Genomic DNA, 25,902 nt, shown 5'->3' with positions numbered 1-25,902 from the left:
TTGCAAGTGCAGTGACCAGACCCCTTGCCCTAGCTGTCCAGAGTGGCCTGCGATCCATCTGGCTTTCCTGAATCCCAAACCAAGGCTTGCTTTGTAAGTAGCATATAGCCCAGCCCTAAAATGTATAAGCCCTTCATTTTGTAGCATTGCATCCAATATCTCCCCCATTGAAAACCCCAAATTGACAGTGTAATTCAGTCACCTTCCCATAGAAGAATCTATTGTTAGCCTGTGTATGTTGGCATCTCTTTTAAAAACCTCTCAGCTGTCTGTGTAAATCTTTAGTTTTTTTTTTTTTAAGTAAATCATTTAATTTCCCTATTTGAAATTCACGGTGCAAGATCGTCGCCATTCGAAACCACCCATCTTGTCCCTGGTGTTGTATTGAATAATTATGATATCAAAGTGTTGCCTCATAAGAATGAGTCTCCCTGTAACTGAAAACCGAATTGGTCTGTGTATTGTGTGCATTACCCAACAAATTCCTAGTTGCACCTGTCCTATTAAAACCCAAACTGGTGATCCATTGGGAGCAATCCCTTTTGCCTAGAAGTCTACCTGTATGTGCCTCTGTCCTGGTCATTGAAAACCGATTTTCCTATTGTGAGCTAAACCCCTTCCCTGAGCTGCCTGTCATTGTAAACCCAGTGTAAACAAATTTCCATTTGCCCCTGTGTTTCCCCTTTGCATTTGCTTTCTCCCAAAACCGATTTTCCCGTTTCATTTCCATTTTGCCCTGGTGTGCTGATTAGTATTCTCTAAACGTACCCCGTCTCCTAAGTGTAAGCAATCCGAATGTCCTATTCTATCCCCTAGCAGTTGTAAGTAGGAATCAAAATCCCATTCTGACATTTTGCTCAAAAGACAGGTTTTCACTTTCTTTGCTGGCTTCCCATCTGGGGGTGGTGGGCTTTACCCCACATCCGATTTTCTCTCTCTATTCCTACTCCTTGCCACTGCCTTCCATTCAGAGGAATCAAGTTTAATTGATGTGTGGGGGCGAGTGTTGCAGGAGGGAGTGCATAAACTGTGGCGCTATCGCTTTCAACCTGATGGTATTTTCCTGTTTTGTCATTAAAACAAAAGTGAGTGTAACAGTCCATTTCCACTTGGTCGCTCTAGATGGGATATTTGTGGTGGCTGTTTGTTGACCATTTTCCTTTTTCATTAAATGATAAATGAATAAATGTCTAATTGATACACACCAGCCTGGTTCCTAGTCCAGTGCAAGACAGGTTGGAGGCCTACTCAAAAAAAGAATCTGTGGTTTATTAAAAATAAAAAGCGCTTTATTGTGTGCCACATTCGTTGTCGGTGAAGGAGTCCCTGGCTGGAGTGTGCTGTGTAATAAAACAGTGACAACCTACCCAAAACACACTCACCCTAGGATCTCCGAGGTAGCTCTGTGCATTTAAGGGGATGCCAATGCTCTTTCTAAGCAGTCTTCTGAAAGGGAATGGCAATGGTACTGATTACCATGGTCAACCAGCTTCTGGTGAAATAAAAACTTAACCAAGTGGACTTCAGTCACTTTATGTAAAAGCAATGTGCCCCCTTGAATCTGTTCCTAGCACAAAATTCCTAAAATGGCACTACCTTGCCATGGCAACAGCTGGAGGATGGTGTTAATACCTGGTCATATTGTAGAACTGCCTGCCAAACACCGAACAGCATTTTCCATGTGCGCTATCTTATGGCTAGGTAGTAGCATTATGGCAGTGCCTGGAAAAATCCTATCCCATGCCTACCCAAAAGCAAAAACTGATAGCTTCGGCAAGGTTTTACTATGACGTAACCTTGTTTATATTTTAAGCAGCCACCAGTGTACAGCAAACATTGCCTTGTGGGTACTTTATTTAAAAAAAAATAATAATAAGTCATGCCGTTCTACCCTGCCTACATAAATCGGTCTGGAACACAACACGCTTGGTTGCCACTCAAAAACAGAGGACTCATAGCAGACGAGTCAAAAACAGTCTCATTTTCCCAGCTGGTGTCCGTTTCTATTTGCATTGAACAAAATGTTTTGCAGTACAATCCCCACACGCTAAACCTTTCCCATGTCAATGGCTCGCACTTTCCTGGGCAGACTGGCAGCTAGTTGAAAATCTGAGACCACACGCACGTAACTGCCCTGAGAAAGGGAGTTCACTGCCAATTGAGCATCTTCTGCAAGGAGGTGTGCACATTTTTCTTTATACCAAAGGTCTAAATAGAGCTTAATGGATTCTTCTGGGCCCCACAGCCATGCTCTCAAAGTAAGAGACGATCAGATTAAAAAATGCTATTTTCACAGGCCTATTCGGCTTACACAATACTTTCAGAATCGTGATGTTGTTCTTGCACCGTTCCAGCGAGTTTGTAATCTTGCTTACCGTTGGGGCTTTTAAAAATTCCAGTGATCCCATCATCACTCTGCCTCTTCTGTGCAGTCTTGAACTCCTTGAGTGATAGGTAAAGGACCTTACGCAGCATTCTATCTTCCGACCATGGAATCCCATCGCTGTCATCCTAATCAGAAGAGAAATGAAATGATCCATCAGCAAATTAGTCAGTCAGAATCAATTCAAGTCATGTAAACAGTAGATTGAAGAGAATTAAACTTCCCATCCCACTTTACTCAATGGCAAGTCTAAAGAATGTCAATGATGCCCGTACTTTTACAGTCGGGTTAAAAGCAAAAGTCCTGTCTGCAAGCAGTGGCAGAGCTGGCCATTGGGATGGTTGATGCTTTGGTGCATCTCCATTCCCAGTACGCACCACCTGCCTCCCTTTAGGGGAGGGTGGGACATGGGGGAGTGAGGGGCAAAAGTTGCAAGGCAATCAACCGGGGATCCCGCCAACAGGCTACACTTGTAATTGTAAGTGTGAGCCTCAGAGCGCGGGCGATTGATGCTCGTTTGCGGGGTGCATGGCCTGCATCACGATCATTGCTTACAGGATATATTGTTTGCACAACATTAAAGTGTTATTCAGTGGCAAGGCTAGCATAAATTGGGGCAAAGACATCAGGGAAAAAGTAAAAGATGCTCCTGTGTACGGTTGGTGAAATAAAAAAGTATTTGATGTTTTCATACATTACACTCTAGAGAACCAATTATATAGGATTAACATTTAAGATTTGAAGACCAGGAGCTGAAACCAGCTGCTGGTTGTTTATACATTGTCCAGGAGGCAGAAGATATCTCTGGGAACTAGGAGTCCGTAAATAGCAGGCCACAGAGCTAACTTGCACACGAGATGCAAATTTGAACTTTTTTCCATTTTGTATTATCATTATGCTTTAAAAATGTCCTCTAGATGTGTTCTAATGCGGCTTTATACACATTCCCAAACACCAAAGTTAATGTCACATTGGTATGTTTGTATGGCACTAGATGGCCTGGGGAGCCAAACGTTGCTCTTGGTAGCAGTTGCTGGCAAACTAACCAGGCTCTCCGAGGCTAAAAGCAAGAGCTAAATAGCTCCCATAAATTTCAAACCCGGATCATGGTTTTTACTTAATGTGCAGAAAACGCAATGCACCATGCGCAAGAATGTGTTTAAACTATAATTATGTAATGTGCGTGAATTAGTGTACAACATATTGGTGTGCATGTGAATGGGTGAGTGAATGCTTTGTGTGTGCTGGGCCAGGAGGGCCTGTAAACAAATGGCATTTTTATCAAATGCTGCTGATAAAAATAAGGATGATCTGGGTTATTAAACGGCTATACTGGCATTTTAGTGCAGCCAGTCTAGCCATTTCTTACTGTGGCATGGCATTTTTTTTACTGGGCAGGAAGGGTAAAGCAAACTTAAGTGTAAGTATGCATCTAGATGTGCAGCTAGATTGGACAGGTTTTTTAATTGTGGCATGCCATTTTTAAGGCCAAGCCAACACGTGTACGTCCTTACATGGGGATACCGCTATATACTGGTAAAGTCAGCTTGGAAATGTTTTCTTATAGTATCATTACTGGCATTATACACAAAGCAAACATGTAGATGTTCTAATATAGGCACAATGGCATACACGGGTGCAGCCCGCATGGAAACATGTGTATACTGGCATATTTGTGTATTAAGGCATCATGAAAATGTATTGGGAAATACCCCTGTGCGCTGTTGGGACTGGATTTATTACATTCTTGGGTTGAAGTTATCCTACAAAGCCAATTGCAAACTGTCTGGCTTTTTAACCAGTTTCTCACAAAGTCTGCTGTATGATGCACCATGTAGAACCATTATGCGCTCGGTTGGTTCGTGCTCCCTTGCTACACTCGGTCGCTCTGGGATATTTATAGAAAATATATTTACAACAATCCAACTAAAAAAATAAAAAAAAATAATGCAGCAACCGCTACTGTCCCCCGACCTCCAACAGCTGCCATTGCCCCCAAGGATAGGCGCAGTAAGCATCATGTAAAATTTTAATTACCCTGCCAGGATTCATTTTTCATTTTGTTAGAACTTTTAGGAGTACCGTTATCTACTTCAATTAGTGCACTTTTACGGCAGACTTTACCGAAAGACGGTCACAGAAGAGGAAACGGGCACCAATGTATGCATCAGGTATCCGGTATACCACTACACGCTGTATATGTGCCTGCCTGTGTGCAACACCATATAAAAAGTGCAGAATTCACCACATGACCAAAGTGAACCACCATACACAGAAGTTAAAGCACAAAGCCATACTGCTTTGTAAGAGTGCTTTAGTTAGCATAGCCTCAAATTGACCTTTGCTTCGCACAATCAAATTTGTGAAGACCACAATGTGCAAAAATCTTCTAGCAACCCGTTTCTTCAGCCAAGCCCCTTCCTTCTGCAAATGTCAGGGTGCAGTTCTGTGGTGGCATGCAAAACCGCTGCAAAATCGCTCAAGTTTGTATTTTTGTTTACTAATCGTAAACGCATTACTGCATGCAAAGGGATGAAGGCGATCAAACAAACACCGAGGCCAAATTTACCATTTCCTCCATACAGTATGTTTGTACCTTAACGTTGGCATGGCCAATATTTGTAGACTTTCCTATTATTGGAAATAACCTCAACTTTGTAGTGTTTCGCCCCCACGGATATCCGGTTTTTAAAATGTGGGTTTGTGTTTGGCTGTATTAGTTTTTGGGTGCTTGTGTATAAATATTCATCTGCAACATATTTGTGTGTATTCATATTCCATCCATATTGGTGGGTGCCCATGTATATTGCAAGCATATTCAGATTTTTGCATTATTTCTGCATATCAAGATTCAGAGCGAATCATCAGTGCTTACTCATTCTACACGTATTGTATGCACATCTGCTTACTATGTATTGTTTGTAGCTGTTAAGTGTGTTACAAGTGTATATTGTGTGCATGAGTGGTGTAAGGAAGCATGGGAGGTTGTATGTGGTGGGGTTTGTGTAGAAATGTGCATGCAGATTTGAAGTATATTGGAAGTGTATATGCATATTCTGAGCATATTGCACTTTTATTCTGTACATATTGCATGTGCATAGATCTAGTATGAAGGATTATTGCAGGAGTGTGTATGTTGGATGTGTTGGTGTGCAAGTATGATGTGTGGAGTGGTGTGTATGCACATTCATGCAGAGCATGTTGGTTGTGCACATGCATATTCCACGCCTTCACTTACATTCTGAGCTTATTGCCTGTACACATTGAGCTTACTAACATTCCAAGTGGCATTGGTATATTTTGAGCATTTTGTTTCTAATTGTGTGTGAATGTGTAATTCACAAATGAATGCATTTCTTTGGACCTAAGCAGCTGGGGTGAAGTGAAAACCATAGTTCCTTATTTTATATTTCTAAAAGTCAATTTAATTTCGAAGATTAAATTTACAAAAATGTTTCCAGCGTGTCCCACCCAGTTCCATGCAAAGAACTAGATGCATGGTGAAAAAAAGAAGTAGACCGTTTAAATAAACCCCGTTCCCAAATCACTGTTTTGGCTCTATGGTGGGGGGGGGGGGAACAACTATTTAAAAAGTGTTTTACTACATTGTCGTTTATAGAACAAAGGCAACAAAAAGGCGGCCAGATTTGGCATGTGCAGCTTGAGTTGAACTGTCGATTAGTCTTGCAGGTAGTTGTCATACTTCAAGTAGCTACTACATTCATGGATGTACAAGTGGAGTTTTTCGACTGCCAAGATTCCAAATGACTCATTTTGCACTGAAATCAGGATTTTTTAATTCAATTATTTTCAGTTCATCAGGTGAAATGCTGTGATTACGTCCTGTGGTCAATGGAATGTCAAGGGATGTGTTGACACTTCCACCAGATGGCAGTATACCAGTGCTCTCGGCCCCCAAACCTCCCCGCCCCAAAATGGAGAGGATTCTGGGATATGTTTAAGAAGAACATGGTCTGCATAGGTTTAAGAACAATATGCTTCCTATAGTGTGTGTACAGGACGCAGGGTCAATGTCGCCTGCATGCGGGTCAGCAGGCCTCCACAGATGAGCTATTCTTCAGGTTACACTGCTTTTTCAGCAAACAGACATGAACACCCACTGACTACAGTTTTGACAAATTACTTTACGTCCAATGGGGTCAAAGTCTGTTAAAGTCAGGAAGAAAAAGACGGAAAGGAAAATGAAGTAAAACATTAAAGTAGAGGAAGTGGAGAGGAGTAAATGGGGGATCCCCATGTATACATTTATATATAGAAGGGTAGGGAATCTGCAACTGCAGGGGAAACAAACTGAAAATTGCCATTTTGGACAGTTAATCAAAAAAAATGTGACATGATGACATAGAACCGTTTTAACAATGAAACAATCTTCAATCCATCCACCTATACAGCTCTTGAACGTGAACAGGTTAAAGCTGGGACGGCATGATGGTTTAATGCTTTGAAAGTATCACTCCAATACATAGTCGAGTTTTTTTAAATTAGCCCCAATATTACTTCTGAAAAATAGCATCAGGTTTGTAACAATATCTTTAGTAGCAACAAAAATGAGCTGTCCAAGCGGCTTTAAGAGTCATTTTACAATTCTTATTTCCCACTCCGCGTTTTGTTTTCAAAGCACAATGGAGCTCTGACTCCTGATCCACAATATCAATAATCGAGTTGACAGCAAAAAACTCATTCAAACGTTGAACGCTGAACTACAGTGATACAACGTACCTGAAGATGTCTCAGTACACATGGCATTTGCATAGATATCACAACCCAGCGCTTTCTTTTTTTGTTCCCTTTAAGCAAGGTGTAATAATTACCATTTACTTAATACTCGCCACAAGCTTGTGAGCTGGATGCAGATCATCAGTGTTTGGGGTAGGGTTTTTTAATTCAACTGTTTTCCTTTCCATAGAAAGATTACAACTTGGTCTTAAGACACAAAACAGAATGAGGAGCTTAGGGGCCAAGGGTGGCTTCCTGTGAGGTCATTAGGCGGTTAACAGGTGTGTAACCAGGTTTGCCAATGCTAGGCGTTCGGTAAGGAACAAGTTACTTACCTGTAACTGTTGTTCTCCAGCATGGGTCTGGCATGGATTCACATGATCATGAATATTCCCCATCGTCAGGCTGGGAATCCTCGGTAAAGAAAAAATCAGTTTCAGAACTGTCTTTCTACTAGTAACCAATCACTGGTCTCTGGGTCATACTGCCCACAGCCAATGACTGCCCTCTACCTAAGCCCCTCCTCTGGCAGCCATCTTCAGATTTGGTAGCACGTAAAGTGGCAGTAGGACCAAGTGAAGAGCCGCAGAGGGGTAGGAGGGAGGGTTCGCATGTGAATCCATGCTAGACCCATGCTGTAGAACAACAGTTACAGGTAAGTAACTTGTTCCTTCTCCAGCATGAGATCTGGCATGGATTCACATGCTCATGAATACAAGAATACATAGCAGTACACACATGCACAACCACGGGAGGTGGCAAGGCTCAACAATAAGCATTTCATCAACTCAACATTAAGCAACTCTTACCTCCTCACCAGGCCCACCTTCAGGCGAACAGGTTGTGCAGCACTGCCTGGCCGACCCTGCACTCCTCCCTGGAATCCCGGTCGACGCAGTAGAATCTCGTGAAGGTATGCATCGACCTCCACGTAGCAGCCCTGCAGATGTCCAGCAGGGGTACGTCAGACAAGAACGCTGTAGTAGCAGCGATCGCTCTGTTTGAGTGGGCTCTCGGACGGCCGGGAAACGGTCGGTTTGCCAACCAGTGACAGTGCATGATGCAGCCGGAGAGCCATCTGGAAATGGAAGCCTTCGAGAGGGCCTTCCCAAGTTCAACAACAGTTGTGATGTCTTCCGAAGGCTCTTTGTGCGGTCTACGTAGAACTTCAGCGCTCTAGCTACATCCAGCAGTGAAAAGACCTCTCAGCCGGCGACGGGAAGAAAACCGGTAACACCAAGGGCTCGTTGAGATGGAAGTCTGACGGCACCTTGGGCATGAAGGAGGGGTGCGTCCTCAGCACCACCCTGGTCTCGTGGAAAGTCAGGTATGGAGGTTTACAGGCGAGGGCCTGGATCTCTCCCACTCGTCGTGCGGAGGTGATGGCCACAAGAAATGCAGTCTTCCACGAGAGGAACTTCAACGGTGCCGAATGCAGAGGCTCGAATGGCGGCCCCATGAGCCTGCTCAACACCACGTTGAGCTGCCACGCCGGGGCTGGAGTCTTCACCGGCGGGAATGATCAGAACAATCCTTTCATAAACTCCTTCACCAGAAGATGGGACCACAGAGATTATCGTCCTGGAGTTCTGGTGTAGTGGGAGATCGCCGCTAGATGTATCTTGGAGGCGTCTGCTAGCCCCGCCTTGGCCAGGGACTGTAGGTACGGCAGCACCTGGAGGGCCGTAATCAGCAGAAGGTTAATCTTCTGCGCACGGCCCCAGACAGAGAACCTCTTCCACTTATGTCCATAGCACTTGAGAGTCGAGGACGCCCTGGCCTTTGCAAGCACCTCCTTGCAGTCCGCCGGGATATCGTACCCTCCAAACTCTAGTGCCGCAGGAGCCAGGCCTGCAAGTTCAGCAACCCCGGGTCGTGGTGGAGGATGGCGCCTCCTTCTCTGGCAGGGGGACGCTGACATGTCCAGAAGGTCCGGGAACCAGATCTGTCTCGGCCACGCCGGTGCGACGATGATCATCCTGCACCAGGACCGTCTGAGTTGGCTGATGAGTCGCAGCAGCAACGGCAACGGTGGGACTGCATACAGGAGAAGGCATCGCCCATGCTCCCCTGCTGGGGAAACCTGCTGGCGAACCTCTGACACTTGGTGTTCGTCGCCGTTACGAAAAGAACGATCTGGGGATTGCTCCATTGTTGGAATAGCAGATTCACTTGATCCTGTCGTAGTTCCCACTCGTGGCACGAGCACAGCTCCCTGCTGAGTGAGTCAGCGATGGTGTTCTTTATTCCTGCCAGGTGAAAGGGTACCAGAAACATCCCTTGGGCGACGGCCCAGTCCCACAGATCCTGCGCCTCCTTGGATAGGGCTGGGGATCTGGTGCCTCCCTGCTTCTGGATGTAGAACATTGTGGTGGTGTTTTCGGTGAAGATCCTCACCACCTCACCCTTGAGGGACGGAAGGAACGACCGGAGGGCCCAGAACACGGCCCGGAGCTCCAGTACTTTGATGTAGAGTGACCTCTCCTTCGGGAGCCATAGGCCTCTTGCGTGGAGATCTCCAGTGTGAGCTTCCCATCCCTCCACGGAGGCGTCCGTCGTCACAGTCTCCTGATGTGCCGGGGTCTGGAAGTCCATACCCGCTGCCAAATGCGCATGGGTGCCCCACCACCGGATCGCTTGGAGGAAGGTCTCGTTGAGCGAGATCCTGTCTTCGAAGCTGCCCACCACTTGCATCCAACGGGCGTTGAGGAACTCTTGCAGTGGCCGCATCCGCAGTCTGCACAGGCGCACTAGGACGATGCAAGAGGACATCATGCTGAGAAGGAACTTGATGGACCTCACGCTGGCCACGTCCATGGTCAACAGCCGCTGCACCTTTCCCATTATGGTCTTCGTCCTTTCCTCCGACGGTGAGGCAAGTCGCGCTACTGTGTCGAGCTTGGCTCCCAGAAACAGCGCGACATGCGACAGAACCAGGTGGGACTTGGCGAAGTTGATGGAGAATCCCAGATCCGTGAGCAGTTGGACGGTCTTCGCTGTGTGCCTGACGGCGAGATCTCTTGTCTTTGCTCGGATGAGCCAATCGTCCAGGTAAGGGTAGACGTGGATCCCCTGCAGGTGCAGCCGCCCCGCCACTGGTGCTAGGCACATGGTGAATACCCTGGGCGCCGACTTCAATCCGAAAGGAAGGGCCTTGAATTGCTAGTGCCGTCCTTGGACTACGAATCTGAGAAACTTTCGATGTCCTTTTAGAATGGGGATGTGAAAGTAGGCATCCTCCAAGTCCAGCGACGATAGGAATTCTCCTTCCTCCAGCTGCCCCAGCACGTGCTGGAGGGCGACCATCCGGAACTTCTGGGACTTTATGTACTTGTTTAAACGACGAAGGTCCAGGATGTGTCGCCAACTGCCGGTCTTCCTTCTTATGAGGAAGTATAGAGAGTACACTCGAGCCCCGGAGCCTCTTTGGGACGAGCTCGATGGCTCCTTTCTTCAGCATCGCCCTTACTTCCAGCAGCAGTTGTGGGACGTGGTTTTCCTTCCTGGTCACGGGTGGAATGCGGTGGCACTTCTTTAAAAACTCAAGAGTATGCCTGCGGGCCAGGGCATCCAGCACACATCAGTCGGTGGAGATGGACTCCCACACGCTGACGAACTTCTCCAGCCGGCCTCCCACTGGGGTGCTCAGGTGGGGGCCCTATGCTACGGCCGGTTCAGTCCTGCTTGGCAGCGGCCTTGCCGCCTTAGCGACGACATCCTCCTGACTTGCCGCGTCCTCTGTAGGCCTCCTGCGATGAGGAGCGGGCTGCCTGGTGGTACGTCAAGGAGCCGCCGCCGAATCCTTTGGAGGCACCTTCCTTGCCTCTGGAGTTCTGAAAGGGCGGCTGTCGTTGCTGCAAAACGCCCAAGGCCCGGCCGTCTCCGTGTCTGCAGTGATTCGTCCACCGTCTTGCCAAACAGGTTATTCCCATCGAAGGGCATGTCCAAAACTCTGGTTTGCACGTCCTGGCGGAAATCGGTCACCTTGAGCCAACCACGCTGTCTAAGACAAACACCGTTGCCCAACTGGTGGAAACCGGTGTCAGCCATGTCCGTAACCACCGTTATGGCGTGGTCCAACGCCACCTCACCTTCCTGCTGGATCTCCAGGGCCTCTGCCCTCTTGTCATCCGGGAGGAAGTCCAGCAGAGGAGCTATCTTAAACCAAAGCTCCCTGTCGTAACGGGCCACAATCGCTAGGGCGTTGGCCGCTTTAATCGTGGTCGCCGCCGACAAGATGACCCGTCGCCCCACGGCATCCAGTTTCTTCCCCTCGCCGTCCAGGGGGGGGGGGGGAGGAGGTTGAAGTCGAAGCTATAGCCCCCGCCGCCTTCTTCTTGGCCGCCACCGAGACGACCGAATCCGGGGTCAGCTGTGCCCCAAGGCACAGAGGGGCGGAATCCGGGACCCGGTACTTCTTCTCAGACCGGTCCCTCTTGGCAGGGGTCGTGGACGGGTTCTTCAGGAGCAACAGCCCCTCGTCCCAGATGTCATCAAGTAACGGGACCGAGAGGACCGTCTTATTTTTGCCCTCACGCCGTAGATAGAGGAAACCTTCCTTCTTCTGTTCTTCGGGGCAGAGTTTCAAGAGCTCAGATGCCCGAGCAATCATGGCGTGAAAGGTGCCAATTTCGTCAAGCGGGGAGCCCGAGGAGGTGGTGATGGAAGGCCCATCCCGTCGTCACCACCGTCGTCATCCATCCCCGTCATGGCCGTTTCTGTAACTGTGTCCTCCCTAGGATCAGGGGAAGGAGATGAAGGCTGTGAGGGCCACGAAGGCTGGGAGGGTGGAGGTGGGGGGGTTGTCCTCTCCTCTGCTTGCTTGGAGGGCTCCCCGACGGGCCAGGCTCCGCTGGATCGCCCGTTGGGGGTAAGGGCAACCTCGCCCTCATCTCCGTACATAAGGCCTGGATCGCCATTAAGATGGCTCCCGAGTTGTCCCGTGGCTCGGGTACTGGCTGCGATGGGCGCGACGGTTGGGGAGTGGAATCCTCCGCCTCCACGGAAACCTCGTCGGCACCGGCGTCGCTCTCATTGTCCGCCTCGTGGGGATCCCTCCCGTGGGACCGGACCTCCTCAAAACGTCTTGTTTAGGATCTTCACGACTCCAGCCAGCTCCTCTTCAGAGGCTGCATCTGTGTCCGTGATGGCCACCGCCCCCCCACCCTCTCTTTCCACCGGGGGTCTTATCGATGGGCTGAAAAGAGGATTCCCTCTGCGGTGGCAGGGAAACTCTGGGCCCCAAGGTCGCCTCCACTGGGGGAGCCTCCACAGGCTTTGCCAGGGCCGCCACGACTCCCTCGATTAGAAGCCTTAGATGGGTGAATCAGGGCCCTCACGACTTTAGGCGCGCTTGAGGCCTTCACCTGGGGGGGGGTGGTCACCGCCTCGCTCCCCCTCGGCTGTTTCCGTCAGGATCAACAGGGGCTTCTCCAGAAACGTATCCGGGTTCTCCGATTTTCTCTTCCCCGAGCCAGAGCGTTGGCTTTTGGTTGATGGAGTCGGTGAAAGCACGCCCTGCCTGGCAGCCGAGGAGCCTGACCGTTCGGCGCTCCCGGTGCCCGCGGACTCGCAGTGCTTAGCCTTCTGATGGGCCCCTGTCGCCGGAGCGCCCTCAAAGGTCTTAGAAGACCGCTCAGACCTCTTCTTCTCACATACCGCTGGGCTCTTCCCTTCCAGACAGTTGATGAGGCGGATCTGCGATCCTTCATGGTCCGCTCCGACTTCTCCACGTGCGTTTTGTCTTCGTGAAGGCAATAGAGGCATCTAGAATGCTCATCCTCCTTGAACACATTCTGCAATCCGCATCCAGGGCAGTTCCTGAAAAGTTTGGATACGGGCGTCGAGCTTCCTTTGTCCTGGGCCATGTCCACGGGGTAGGCCTCAAGGTCTTATGCTTCTTGGAGGATTCCAGAACTCAACGAAAACTTCACCCTGGAGGGGCGTAGAAAATTCCGAAACGGGTCCCGTTGATCGGAAGTAGAAACGGTGTAACTCGAGGCTCGATTGACCGTAAAAATGAGATTAAACTCTTTGAAAAAAAAAAAAATGCAAAATGCAGTAAAAGCTTGAGAGCTATAACACGAGGACACCCAACACTTGAAAGTGCGGTAAAAATCTGAAGATGGCTGCCAGAGGAGGGGCTTAGGTAGAGGGCAGTCATTGGCTGGGGGCAGTCTGACCCAGAGACCAGTGATTGGTTATTAGGAGAAAGACAGTTCAGAAACTAAACTGAAACAGATTTTTTTCTTTACCGAGGATTCCCAGCCTGACGACGGGGAATATTCATGAGCATGTGAATCCATGCCAAACCCATGCTGGAGAAAATGCCACCTATATAGCAGGTTTCATTATTCCACCCTATACCAGTCATTCCCCCAACTCTGCTACACATCCCCAAAACACTATCTCAAACTGGTATTGTGCAAAGCACTCCATTTGTATACAAGGAACTGGCGTACTCTTATAGCAATGGTAGTGTACCCAAACACAAAAATTACGTGGGCTTCCGAATTTTACTGGGAAATTGTGGTGAAAATGGCTCTTTAACTGAAGCATGGAGGATTCCGCTATATACAAATTCACTAAAAGGCAGGTTTGTTTTATAGTAAGTTGCTGGCGTGGTGGCACCACTACCATCATCTTCTGGCGTGGAACAGTGAAGTCTGTAGGTCAAGAACAAAGGGCCGTAAAATATTACAAGTTAGCAAACTTGGCTGCATCAGTGATATGCGATGCCTGAGCCGTGACCCAATTGGTTGAAATGGAGAAAATTTGACAGCTAAAATTACTGTCAAGACATCTTTCAAAAGAAGCGTGCTGCAATTTTCTCCTATCTGACAACATCGAGACTTAGCTAGCCCAATGTGCCTTGAACATTTGTTAATTGCACAATCTAAATATATCTGAATCTCTCAGGAGTCTAATAGGAATGCTGAGGCAAAAGAGATCTAAATGTAAGTCGGAGTTGTAAATCATACAGACGAACAAGTTACTTTCTTACCTGGTAACGTTCTTTCGATGGGATGGTCCGACGACGTATTCCATATCTATGACATGTAATCACCACAGCTGTGCTGCTTCGGAAACTTTTTTCAGCGTCTGCGTCCTGCGTCGATGACCTTGATGCGCCGTCGAGGGCCTCCTCCGACGTCATCCGATGTGATAAGTAGGACGCACGTCACCCGTAGCCTCAGTTGTAGTTTTTTCCCCCAGAACGTGTGACACTAGTCAACTGCCAGTCAGACACAAAGCCTTGCGGAACGTAAGCTGCAATCGCAAAAGAAATTCTGCAGCGGGGAAGGCAGGGCGGGAGCGATATGAAATACGTCGGCGGACCATCCCATCGAAAGAACGTTACCAGGTAAGAAAGTAACTTGTTCTTCGAGGGGATTGGGTCCTCCGACGTATTCCATATCTATGACAGACTCCCAAAGCAGTACCAGAGCAAGGAGGAGGGAAAGAATTTAGAATCAAAATTTAGAATAGCCAATCAAATAGCAGAGCAAAGGACCGCCTTGCCAAAGGCCAGATCCTGTCCTCGGATGGAATTGAGGGAATAGTGACGTACAAATGTATGTACTGAAGCCCAGGTGGCTGCATCACAGATGTTGCGAATAGGAACACCCCTCTGCAGGGCAGTAGACGCAGCCATACCCCTGGTAGAATGGGCCCGCAAGCCAGCCGGGGGGTCCTTACCCGCCAAGCGGTAGCACTCCGAGATGGCCAAAATAATCCAGCGAGACAAAGTCTGTTTCGTCACAGCTTGCCCCAAACTCTTTCCAGCGTAACCAATAAAGAATTGATCGTCCACTCTGACCCGGGACATGCGTGAAACATAAAAGCTTAAAGCTCTCCTAGGATCAAGCATATGGAGCCTCTCCTCTTCCTTACCAGGATGCGGAGGAGGATAGAATGCCGGAAGAACAACCTTCTGGGCCAAATGAAATTCCGTCACTACCTTCGGAAGAAAAGAAGGACGAACTCTAAGGACAACCCTGTCCTTGTGAAATACAGTGAAGGGAGGCTTAACTGAAAGTGCCTGTAACTCACTCACTCTGCGAGCGGAAGTAACCGCAACTAAAAACACAGTTTTCAGAGTTAACAGCCTCAAAGGGCAAGAATGTAAAGGCTCGAACGGAGCCCCCATAAGAAACTTAAGAACAAGGTTTAAATCCCAACCGGGCACCAGGAAAGGTGACGGAGGGAACACATTAGTGAGCCCTTTCAGAAACTGTGAAATCAAAGGGATTTTAAAGTAAGAACACTCTTCAGACGAGCGCTTAAAGATGGACAGCGCCGCCAGGTAACCTTTAACGGTACCCACTTGCAAGCCCCTGTGGGCCAAAGAAAGTAAAAAGGACAGAACCATGGGGATGTCACATGCAAAAGGATCCACATTCTGAACTCTGCACCAGTCGCAGAACTTACGCCAACGGCAACGGTACAGAGACTTTGTTGATGGCCTTCGGGCCGAAAGCAACACCTCCATCACGTCCTCAGGGAGGTCCCAATCCTCATACCTCAACCTTTCAGAAGCCAAGCGTGAAGGTTGAGAGATCTGACCTCTGGATGGAGAACCTGACCCCCCTCCCGTGAGAGCAGATCGTCTCGGTAGGGAAGACGACGTGGAGGGCAGATGGATAAGTCGAGAAGGTCCGGGTACCACGTCCTCCGAGCCCACGCCGGGGCAATGAGGATCATCCGGGAGCCGAACTTCCGTAACCTCCGCAGCACTTGCGGGATGACGGGGACTGGAGGAAACGCGTACAGCAGCGGGAACGACCACTCCACCACGAACACGTCTAAGGCTCCTTTTGGAGGAAATTCCCGCGAGCAGAACCTTTCGCACTTCCGGTTGACACTGGAGGCGAAGAGATCCACTTGAGGGGTCCCCCAAAGGGCGAAGATCTCCAGGAGAATCTCCTGAGCCACCTCCCACTCGTGAGAGATTGCGCTCTGCCTGCTCAGAGCGTCCGCCGTCACGTTTTCGTCTCCGGCCAGATGAACTGCCGAGATCGAAACTTCCTGCTGGATGGCCCAGAACTCGAGCTGCATCGCCTCCCTGCACAGAGGAAGTGACCCTGCCCCCCCCCCCTTTTTGTTGAGGTAGTGCATGGCCACTGTATTGTCCGTCAGGATCAGGACACTCTTTCCTCGCACAGTCGGCAGAAAAGCCTTCAGGGCTAGCCTGATGGCCCTCAGCTCCAAAAGATTGATATGGAGTCTGGACTCCGACGGAGACCAACGACCGCTGACTGTCAGCTCGTTGGCATGAGCTCCCCATCCCGTGAGGGATGCATCCGTCACGATCGTCACCTCCGGCCAGGGAAGCCAAAATGGAGCCCCCTTCATCAAGTTGCCTTCGACGGCCCACCACAGAAGATCCCGGGCGACCGACGGCGGCACCTGAACCGGGTCCGACATCCTGCCGGAGGACTGCGACCATTGCGTCTTGAGTGCCCACTGCAAAGATCTCATCCGCAGGCGAGCCTCTGGCACCAGAAGAATGCAGGATGCCATGAGGCCGAGCAACCTCAAGAACTCGAACGCAGGGAGCGTCTGGGCATGCTGAAACTTGTGCACCATCTGCTGAATGTGAAGAGCCCTCACCTGGGGAGGAAAACACTGCCCCAGGGAAGTGTCGAGCACTGCTCCGATGTACTGGAGCCGCTGTGTTGGCGTCAAATGGGACTTGAGGGAGAAGCCCAGCCTGTGAAGGGAGCGGCAGGTGACGGACAGATGATCCAGGACTTGCTCGGGAGAGCTACCCCTGATCAACCAATCGTCCAGGTACGGGTAGACGTGAATCCCCCCTTGCCTGACATGCGCTGCCACCACCACCATGAGCTTGGTGAAAACCCTCGGGGCGGAGGTCAATCCGAACGGCAGGACCCGAAACTGAAAGTGCGAGTCGCCAACCGCGAACCTCAGGTACTTCTTGTGCTTGGGATGGATCGGCACATGGAAGTAAGCATCCTTGAGGTCGAGTGACACCAACCAGTCCTGAAGCTGAAGGGCCTGGAGGACTTGAGAGAGAGTAACCATCTTGAACCTGTCCTTCCTGAGGAGTTTGTTCAAACCGCGCAAGTCCATGATGGGTCTCAATCCCCCGTCTTTCTTCGAAATCAAAAAATAAGGGGAATACCATCCCTTGTTCCTCTCCGCTACAGGCACCAGTTCTATGGCGCCTTTCTCCAGCAGGGCTTGAATTTCCTGCGCAAGGAGCGGATCCGGTCTCTGCAAAGAGAGGTTCCCCGGTGGATTGTCGCGAGGCCTGTGCCGAAAGGGAAGACAGTAGCCGTGGGTTATGATCTCCAGAACCCACACATCTGAAGTAATGGCATGCCATTCTACAAGATGCTGCGCCAGCCTTCCCCCAACCGGCGAACCAAGGGTCATGGCCTCACGACTGAGTGGGAGCGGCTGCGGCGTTACCTGCGGGCAAAGAGGCAACTGCCCGAGCGGCCTTGGCACCACGGGTACCCTGTCGTCCACCTCTGGTACCCCTGCGTTGGCCTCTTTGACTGCCAGCTCCTCTCGCTTTACTGAAGGATGAGTAATAGCAAAAGGAACCACCCCTCCACTGCTGTCCCCTAGGACGAAAAGGCGGAGGTTGGCGAACTGCAGCGCCCAACGACTTCGCTGCAGCTTTTGAGGTCTGCAACCTCTCAAGGCTCTCGTCAGCCTTGCTGCCAAAAAGGTGTTCACCGTCAAAGGGCATGTTGAGGAGCCGGGACTGCACATCAGGAGCAAACCCCGACTTCCGCAACCACGCAAACCTGCGTATCACGGTGCTCGCCACCATGGACCTACTGACGCATTCAGCTAAATCCAAACCCGACTGAACGGACTCACACATGGCATCCTTACCATCCTGGACCATAGCAAGGAAACCATCCCGTTTCGTCCCCTTCGGGAATATGTTCAGCCGCCAACGCAACACAGTTCCACAGAGTGTGTGTGAAACGAGACAAGGCACAAATGGAGTTGGCCGCCTGAAGCGCCATACCACCAGAAGAAAACACTTTCTTCGCCCAGCCATCAAAACGTTTGTCGTCCCTATCAGGAGGGATGGTAGGGTACGGCGCCTGCTTTGCCGGGGCTGGGGCCGCCTGCACCACCAAACTCTCCGGAGTGGGGTGCCTGGTCAAGTAGCAGGGGTCGCTACTGGCTGGACGGTATTTTCGCGACAAGGGTCTGCCCACCGCCGGGAGACTCTCCGGAGCAGTCCAAGCCGCCGCCACCCTTCTCTGTAAAGCCATATGGAACGGCAGTACCGGGTCAGTTGGGGGACCAACATCAAGGATGTCCGTCAGATCATCCTGCACAAACTCCCCTGGGGGAGCAGACCATCCCAAGTACTCAGAAACCCTAGCCATAAGGCGCCGGTACGAGGAATCAGCATGAGAGCCAGGCTCAGGCCTACAAAACTCCACCTCCGGAGAGGTGTCCAGTCCACTGGCATCATGCAGTGACTGTCTCAAATCGTCAAACTGACTATGGCCCGAGACAATTTCATCTGGAACCTGACTAGGAACCAGGCCATCAGAATCCTCATCCGCCTCTGAAATATAGTCCAGGTGGCGAAAATAAGGCACCCGAGAGTGCTTGCTCTTAACCAGAGCCTTCCTAGGGGGTTCTCCCGTGCCACAGGGTACCTCCGACACGAAAGGCGTCTATGGCGTCGAGCGAATTGGCGCCGGCGTCGAGAGAACCGGCATCGGCGCCGAGGAAATCGGCGTCGACGTCAGACGCAGCACCTCCAGCATCGGCTGCGTCGACACAGCCCTCGAGGCCGGAGCCCCGAGCGTGTCCCTCGACGACCCGAGCGTCGACGGCTTCGACGACTTACTCGAAGCCGGAGCCTCGAGAAAGCCTGTCGACGCCCTCGACGCCTCAGACGTCGATGTCTTCCTCGAAGACCTCACAGGTGCACGCGGTCTCGAACGCGTCGAGGACCGGGACCTGGAACGGGTATGGCGAGAACGAGTCTCCTTGTCCGAACGGGCCCTCTCCCGTGACTCGTGCAGACCACTCATGCGAGCGGTGTCTCTCGACCTCACACGACCGACCCCACTCGGGGGCGCGGACGGCTTAGTACCCTGCGACTCAAGAATCGCCAGCATTTTCTTCCCGAAGGAAGCCCATTCCTCCGGCGTCGCACGGCTGGTGGGGTAAGCGACGTGCCGGGCAGAGTCCTCTGAGGAGGACCTGGAAGACGACCGGTGTCGGCGCTTCCGAGAACGCCTCGAAGAGGCTGAGGAGTGGCGAGACCAACTCCTAGAGGGGGACCCACGAGACTTCCGAAGATGACGCGGAGAGTCACCCCTCGAATCATCCGTCGAAAGCCCCGCAGACTTCGACTTCCTGGGCTTGGACACCCGACCTACCGACAACTTCTTCTTACGTTCGCGTAAGGCTCTGGACATGAGCGACTGGCAGTCGATACAGTCATCCGTGTCGTGGGCCTCCCCGAGGCACCAGAGGCAGGCGTCGTGCGAGTCCGTCACCGACATCTTGGACCCACACTCCCCGCACTTCTTGAAACCCGGACGCGGGGTCGAAGACGAAGTAGAAGACATCTTCACACGAAGGATTTGCACAAAACGAACAGGTTCGAAGAACCGAGAAGAACAGAACTCCAAAGAGTCGAGGCGTGAACCGAGAATCACGAAGCAACACGTTCGCGGAAAAAACGGAACTGTGGCTACGGGCGTCGTGCGTCCTACTTATCACATCGGATGACGTCGGAGGAGGCCCTCGACGACGGCGCATCGACGTCATCGACGCAGGACGCAGACGCCGAAAAAAGTTTCCGAAGCAGCACAGCTGTGGTGATTACATGTCATAGATATGGAATACGTCGGAGGACCCAATCCCCTCGAATAAAAATTCATAAAGATGATACCGTGGGCAAGGATGTTTATTTATATGCTGAGAGGGAGACCGAGTGGTGCAGGTTTTGGTAAAGGGCAATATTTTCAGGGCACAGTTGGACTAGATGGACGGACAAGCTTCTAGCTTAGCATAGTTAACCAGCACCTTTAAAAGATAATGTTTGAAAAAGGGTTCAGTCACCTGCTATCAGGTGCACCTGTATGGGAGGGCCGTAAATATACCTTAACCCACACCGTTGCAAAGACAATGGCATAAAACAAACTGAAAAACAATTTTGAAGATCACACATGGTGTTTTTTTCCCTTCAGTGTGGAACATTATTCCAGCATTTCTTAATTGGCAAAGCTTATTACACTCATTACAATTATGCAAAACTTGTACCCATTTTCAGACATTACCACAGTTGTAAAAAAAGAAAGTGAACTTGCAAATTCTATCAAAAGGGGCTATTTAGTTTGAAGTTCTAGAAATCTTACAATTGACAATTATTAAAGGCAAGAACGTGCATTTTTCAACCTAATTACTTGTAGAAGTCTTAAAAAGGGCGAGGGAGGTGGGGGGGGGGCAGAGGCTGTTTGCCGAAACATTTTACCAGTTCGTTATACCACCTTTAAAATAACTTCCTCTGTTCCTCCAATGTTAGTCCACTTTGGCCCATTTTCTACTGAGGTATTCTATTCCAAATAGCATTGGCTTTCCCCTGTTACTTAGGCGCAATAGCTGAGAGGTAGTCTGGTTTAGATTACGACTTATATTTGATACAAATGTTTTTTAAAGGTTAGTTTATTTACTAGTTTGTGCACACAAAAATACATTCACTTTTATTATAGATAGCATGAACCTTAAACTTGATAAAATAAATGAGGTCAATAAAATACATGGGGTAGTGCGAAATAAATGCTTAAGTAATGTGTAGGACTAACCGAATGTACACTCCTTGTTAAAAGTATAAACTCCACAAAAGGTGGGACATTTTCAGATAAACCGTACAAATGCCATCTTGAAAAGATATTAGAATCCCAAAGAAAAAAAAGCCCAAAGCAGCAACTGAGTTACATTAACTGAAGAGAAGAAAATGACATGATTATAAAGAGGCATCAGTTTTCATCTTCCATGTCACAAAATTCACTAAAACAACCATAAAAACACATACTTAAGACAAGATGCCACAGAACAAAAGGGAGGAGCGGGGGGGGGGGGGGAAGACACAGGTAAAGAATTGCCATGACCAGTAAATTTCTTGCACAAGGTAACATCTTCGACATGTTCGATGTGAAAAACACTTCAGTTTGTCTGAATTAAGTATCTGCCTCAACCACTCCTAAGCTTTCACCGGTGTGGAAAGGCTGCCCACGGCAGGTGAGGAAACATTAGCTTCCTTTGCCCATTCGCAGTTGCCTTTTGGTGAGGAAACGTCAAGCTACTCAGTTGAAAATGTTAATCCACCACCATCCTCTCAAGGATAAAAAGGAAGAGGAGACCAGCATATATTCTTCATGGTCACCATCCACACAGGTCTCCCAAGCCCCTAGCAAATCAGGCCCGACCGTTTCAGTTGAAATATTACATCATTTTTTTTATTCTTATCTGGGCAAGAACACAAGCATGGGATTTCCCCCAGCCAGTGACTTATACCTATGCTGGCGCACTCCCTTAGAATACATACAAATTGCAAACTGCTGCAATATTCACAAATCAAGAGGGACTGCACCACTTGCCAGAGAGTCAGATTTGCCACACACACGGAGGAGAGCAAGAATGAAAAACTCCTATAGGGAGCAGATGCTGGTTTGGGACCGCGTGGATAAGAGAACAAAGAACATGTAAATAATTCATGTCGAATGCCTAGTTAATGCAAGCACCCCCTGCACAATGTACAGCCGAGACACTAACTTCACAAAAGCCACTCTAGCCTTCAAATCCTACTTTGCACCATATTACTCTACACAAAACAGGGTCTCTGCATGTGGAGACCAAGTGCTGACTGCTGTACTTCAACTAAAAGAACCGCACAGTCTTCATCAAGCTAGGCATTGGAATCATATCAATGGATTAATTAATGCCAAAACCAGCATTATATTCATTACGTTCAGTTCGTTAAAGAACTCACTACAACCAAGATTAATTGTATACAAAAATAAATTTAAAAAAAAGAAAAATACAACACACATCAGCCATACTAACTTTTTTTTTAATGTGTTCATCTGCCTCCAACTAATAAATTGTAAAAAACCTTAAACAGGTTAAACACAAAAAACAAAAAAAAAAAAAAATAAATAAATTGGTATTTCTGGATGAAGAGAATTAGCTGGTGCTAGGAACGTTGCCCAAGCCGCAATTTTACAGTAAAAGCAGTTTAAAAAAACCTAAAATGAAACATTCAATTTTGGAGCTAAACCATCAAGCAGTTCCCAAACGCACAGTTTGGCCGCCACAAATCAGCATGCAGATAAAGTCACAAAAAGACACGGACAACCCGCTAGGGAACGCACGGTGCCAGGAAAGGCGGCAAAGCACACGAAGTGCGTGCAGTTTCAATTCAGTGATTAACAAAACGGCCCTAAACATGCCAGCGTGCACTGCCACACTTAAAATGAAAGCACGACTACTAGACGATAAGGCAGGAATGCGCTTTAAAGGATTTTGCATCCGAAACGTGCCCAATACACATAGCACCCGAACTTCTGTGTTAAATAAACTCAGTTCAAAAGTGGCAAGCATTTGCATGTGCAGGAGGAACACACAAAAGTAAAGTCCAATGCGTGAAGTCAACACATGAATAGCAATAGTTTCACTTCAGTTCACTCAATTGTTCAAATTGGATTGGCAAGCTCGCATGTTGACATTTGGAGAACAATGTGCACTCTCACACACGTTATTCAGTTTGTACTGGCTTTTAGGGTTTTATGGCATATACGCAGGCCTAGAGCCGGAGTGGTAGATTAACTTTCTCTATTCCTTTCTTACAGTAACCGGGGCGGCTCGCGCCTTTCCCCCGAAATCCCCCCCCCCCCCAACACTGCGTCACTAGTCCCACCCTTTTGTGGGCGGGGCCACCTCTTAAAGGTGCGGCGGCCGGTAACAAGCAGCACATATCCCCTTTTCATACTGCCGGATTGGTATCCCGGCATATCCCGTGTCAGAAGAAGCCGAGCATATCTTCCAAAGCATCAGAAAGGTCTGCACGCGTGTACGTTGATATGGACCCGACCCTGCACACTTTTACACACATGCGTGCCAGATACCAGATCAGTCCCAGGCTTACCCCGAATGCCTCAACTGGAACCGTGGGGTGGACGGGACAAGGTGTGTGTTGGAAAGGAAGGTGTTGGAGTCATATTTTGGAATGGGGACATTGACGAACAGTACAAGAGCCACTACAGTGATTCATTGTGCTTATTGGTCCGTTTTCTCTCCCCCAAAAAAGAGCAATCAATCATGGAGCAGCAGGCCAGGGAGTATTGGGGGTTGGTCGGGACCCCCAGCGCCTTCCGTAAGCCCCTGACTCCGAAGGACTCACTCGGACACGTCATCTCAGTTCGGGCTTCCCGGTCGCTCTGACGCGGCCGGGAACACCCCGTTTATTTATGTTACACAAGGCGGCGTGCAACGTCACGCCGCCGCGTGCGCGCTCGGTCATCGGGCAGCGCCACACTCCTCCTTTTTCCGGGAGAACAATAATGATACTAATACTAGACACTGCAAACCAAACCAAAAAGGATACATAACATCTCACGAAACCCCATGTTCAAAACACCCCTTTATTGACATCCACCCGGGTCCCTTAACAGTTCTCATCATTAGGACAATCAGCCAGGTGACCCAACACGTAATCGCTGAGGTGAGCAGGTTTCCCTCGCCCAGCCCTCCGAGGGTACCTCCTGCTCACCTCCGGCAGGGGTGATCGGTCCACGGGCATGCCCCAGGCCAGGGACTCAGGCAGACAGGGTGTTTCCACTTCGTCCTCAGGGACCTCTCCTGGGTCTGGATCAGGAGGTGGATCAGTTCTTGGATCCCGCAGTTTCTTGAAGAAACTCACGTTGCGAGTTACCGCAGACTGTCCGTCCGATGCAGTCACCATGGATCCCCGGACTGCGACGACATCCAGCGGTTCCGGCTCATACGGTAGGGAGAGCTTTCCATGGGGATGCCTATTTCGAATGAGGACCTCATCGCCTGGCACCAGCCGCTGCGGGCGAAGCCGTCTCCGAACATTCTCTTGCTCGATCCTTAGCCGCCGGTCCATCTCGACCTGTTGGTCATTGATCACCCCAGGTTCTTTCGCTCCTACCTCCGGTAGGAAACACCGAGGACACCAATTGAAAAATGCCTCAGCCGGGGCCACTCCAGTGGATGCATGTGGCGTGGTGCGGTACACCCTCAGAAAATGGTACAGGGCTCTCTGGAGTGACTGCTCCTGCCCTGGAGTGACTGCTCCTGCCCCAGAGCAATTCTAAAGGTCTTATTTAGAGTCCTCATGAGCCGTTCTGCTTCGCCATTGGCCCGAGCCAGAGTGGCATGATCTTCCTGTGCACCACCCCATAGCTCTCCATCAGCTCCGAGAAGCATTCGCTCTGGAAGGGCGCCCCGTTGTCAGAGCACAGCCAAACACCTTTTCCACGGCCACCACGACGTGCTCGAACGCCACCGCGTCCACAAACTCCACCTCAGGGTACCTAGAGTACTCGTCGACCAGAACTAGGAAGTAGGTGCCCATGGTGGTGGATCCAAAGTCTGCATGAACAATTTCCTAAGGGCGCGTCCCCCTAGGCATTGTCTCTATGGCAGGTTCACGCTGCAGGGGAGAAGCCGCCTGGCACCAAACACAGGCCGCCACGAAGTCATCCCCCTTGCGTTCCAGCTCAGGGAACCATACCTTCAGCCGTAGGCGTGCCTTGGTCTTGGCGGCACCCTGATGACCACGGTGTGTCAGGGCGATCACCTCGTCCACCTTTGATTGAGGCACCACAATCCGATCTCCGCGGAGCAGAAGGCCAGATGTTGAGATCGATAACTCCTCCCGGACTTTCCATAGTTGCTCAAGTCCGGTCCTGGCCTCCTGAGTGCAACCCGCCATAGCCTCCAGCACCGACTTCCAGGAGCCCTGTTGCATAGAGTGTCTTAAGATTTGGAAGCACTCCTCTTGCGCTGCAGCTGCCTCCAGCTCCTGGAGAGGCATGGCATTCGGCGTGGCTGCCTCCACCACCACCCGGACGTGCTCCTCCGCTTCTTCTGCACAGGCGTCATGGTCTTCTCCTGCGGACGCCCCAGGGTGTCTGGAGAGATAGTCTGCAGCGTTGTTCGCCCCTGGCTGGTATACCAAGGTGACTCCATATTCCAAAAGGGCGAGCATCCACCTCTCAATGCGTGCCGGTGGCTTGGATGACGACCCTGCTAGGATGGGAAGCAGCGGCTTGTGGTCCGTCACCACCATCACCGGGCGTCCCAGGACGTAAAGCCGGAAGTGCCGGCACCCCCAAAGTACTGCCAGTGCCTCGCGTTCGATCTGCGAGTACCGCTGCTCCGCATCGGACAGGGCCTTGCTGGCATACGCCACCGGGCGGACACCCCCCATCAGTGTCAATCTGCGTTAGAACGGCACCCAGGCCGAATGGGCTGGCGTCGACGATCTCGGACGGTAACGCAGGACCGAAAAACGACATGGTGTCTTCAGCTGCCAGGGCACACTTTATGTCATCAAAAGCCACCTGTTCTAGCGGGCCCCAGTTCCAGATGACATCCTTCCTAGTCAGTGCCCTGAGTGGTTCCGATCTGGAGGCCAGATTTTTAATGAATCGTCCACAGTATGTAACCATGCCGAGGAAACTTCGCACCTCAGACACGGACTCTGGAGGCTGCGCCTTCTTTAGGTCCTTCACCTT

The 25,902-nt window shown here is 50.1% G+C and overlaps 1 protein-coding gene across 3 annotated transcripts in view; it reads right to left on the bottom strand.

The window, feature by feature from the left end:
- Positions 1 to 25,902, bottom strand: part of JARID2 (jumonji and AT-rich interaction domain containing 2) — a 1,398,385-nt gene that overhangs the window by 1,059,565 nt on the left and 312,918 nt on the right. For all 3 annotated transcript variants that reach the window (XM_069613558.1, XM_069613560.1, XM_069613559.1), the window contains exon 2: positions 2,376 to 2,511. In XM_069613558.1, the coding sequence (XP_069469659.1) occupies positions 2,376 to 2,511 (136 nt within the window). The remainder of the gene's footprint in view (positions 1 to 2,375; positions 2,512 to 25,902) is intronic.

Source organism: Ambystoma mexicanum, chromosome 5p, assembly GCF_040938575.1.
Source record: "Ambystoma mexicanum isolate Mex_15411 chromosome 5p, UKY_AmexF1_1, whole genome shotgun sequence".
Classification (NCBI taxonomy): domain Eukaryota; kingdom Metazoa; phylum Chordata; class Amphibia; order Caudata; family Ambystomatidae; genus Ambystoma; species Ambystoma mexicanum.
Note: the sequence above shows the minus strand (reverse complement) of the source record. Positions and strands in the feature narration are given on the sequence as shown.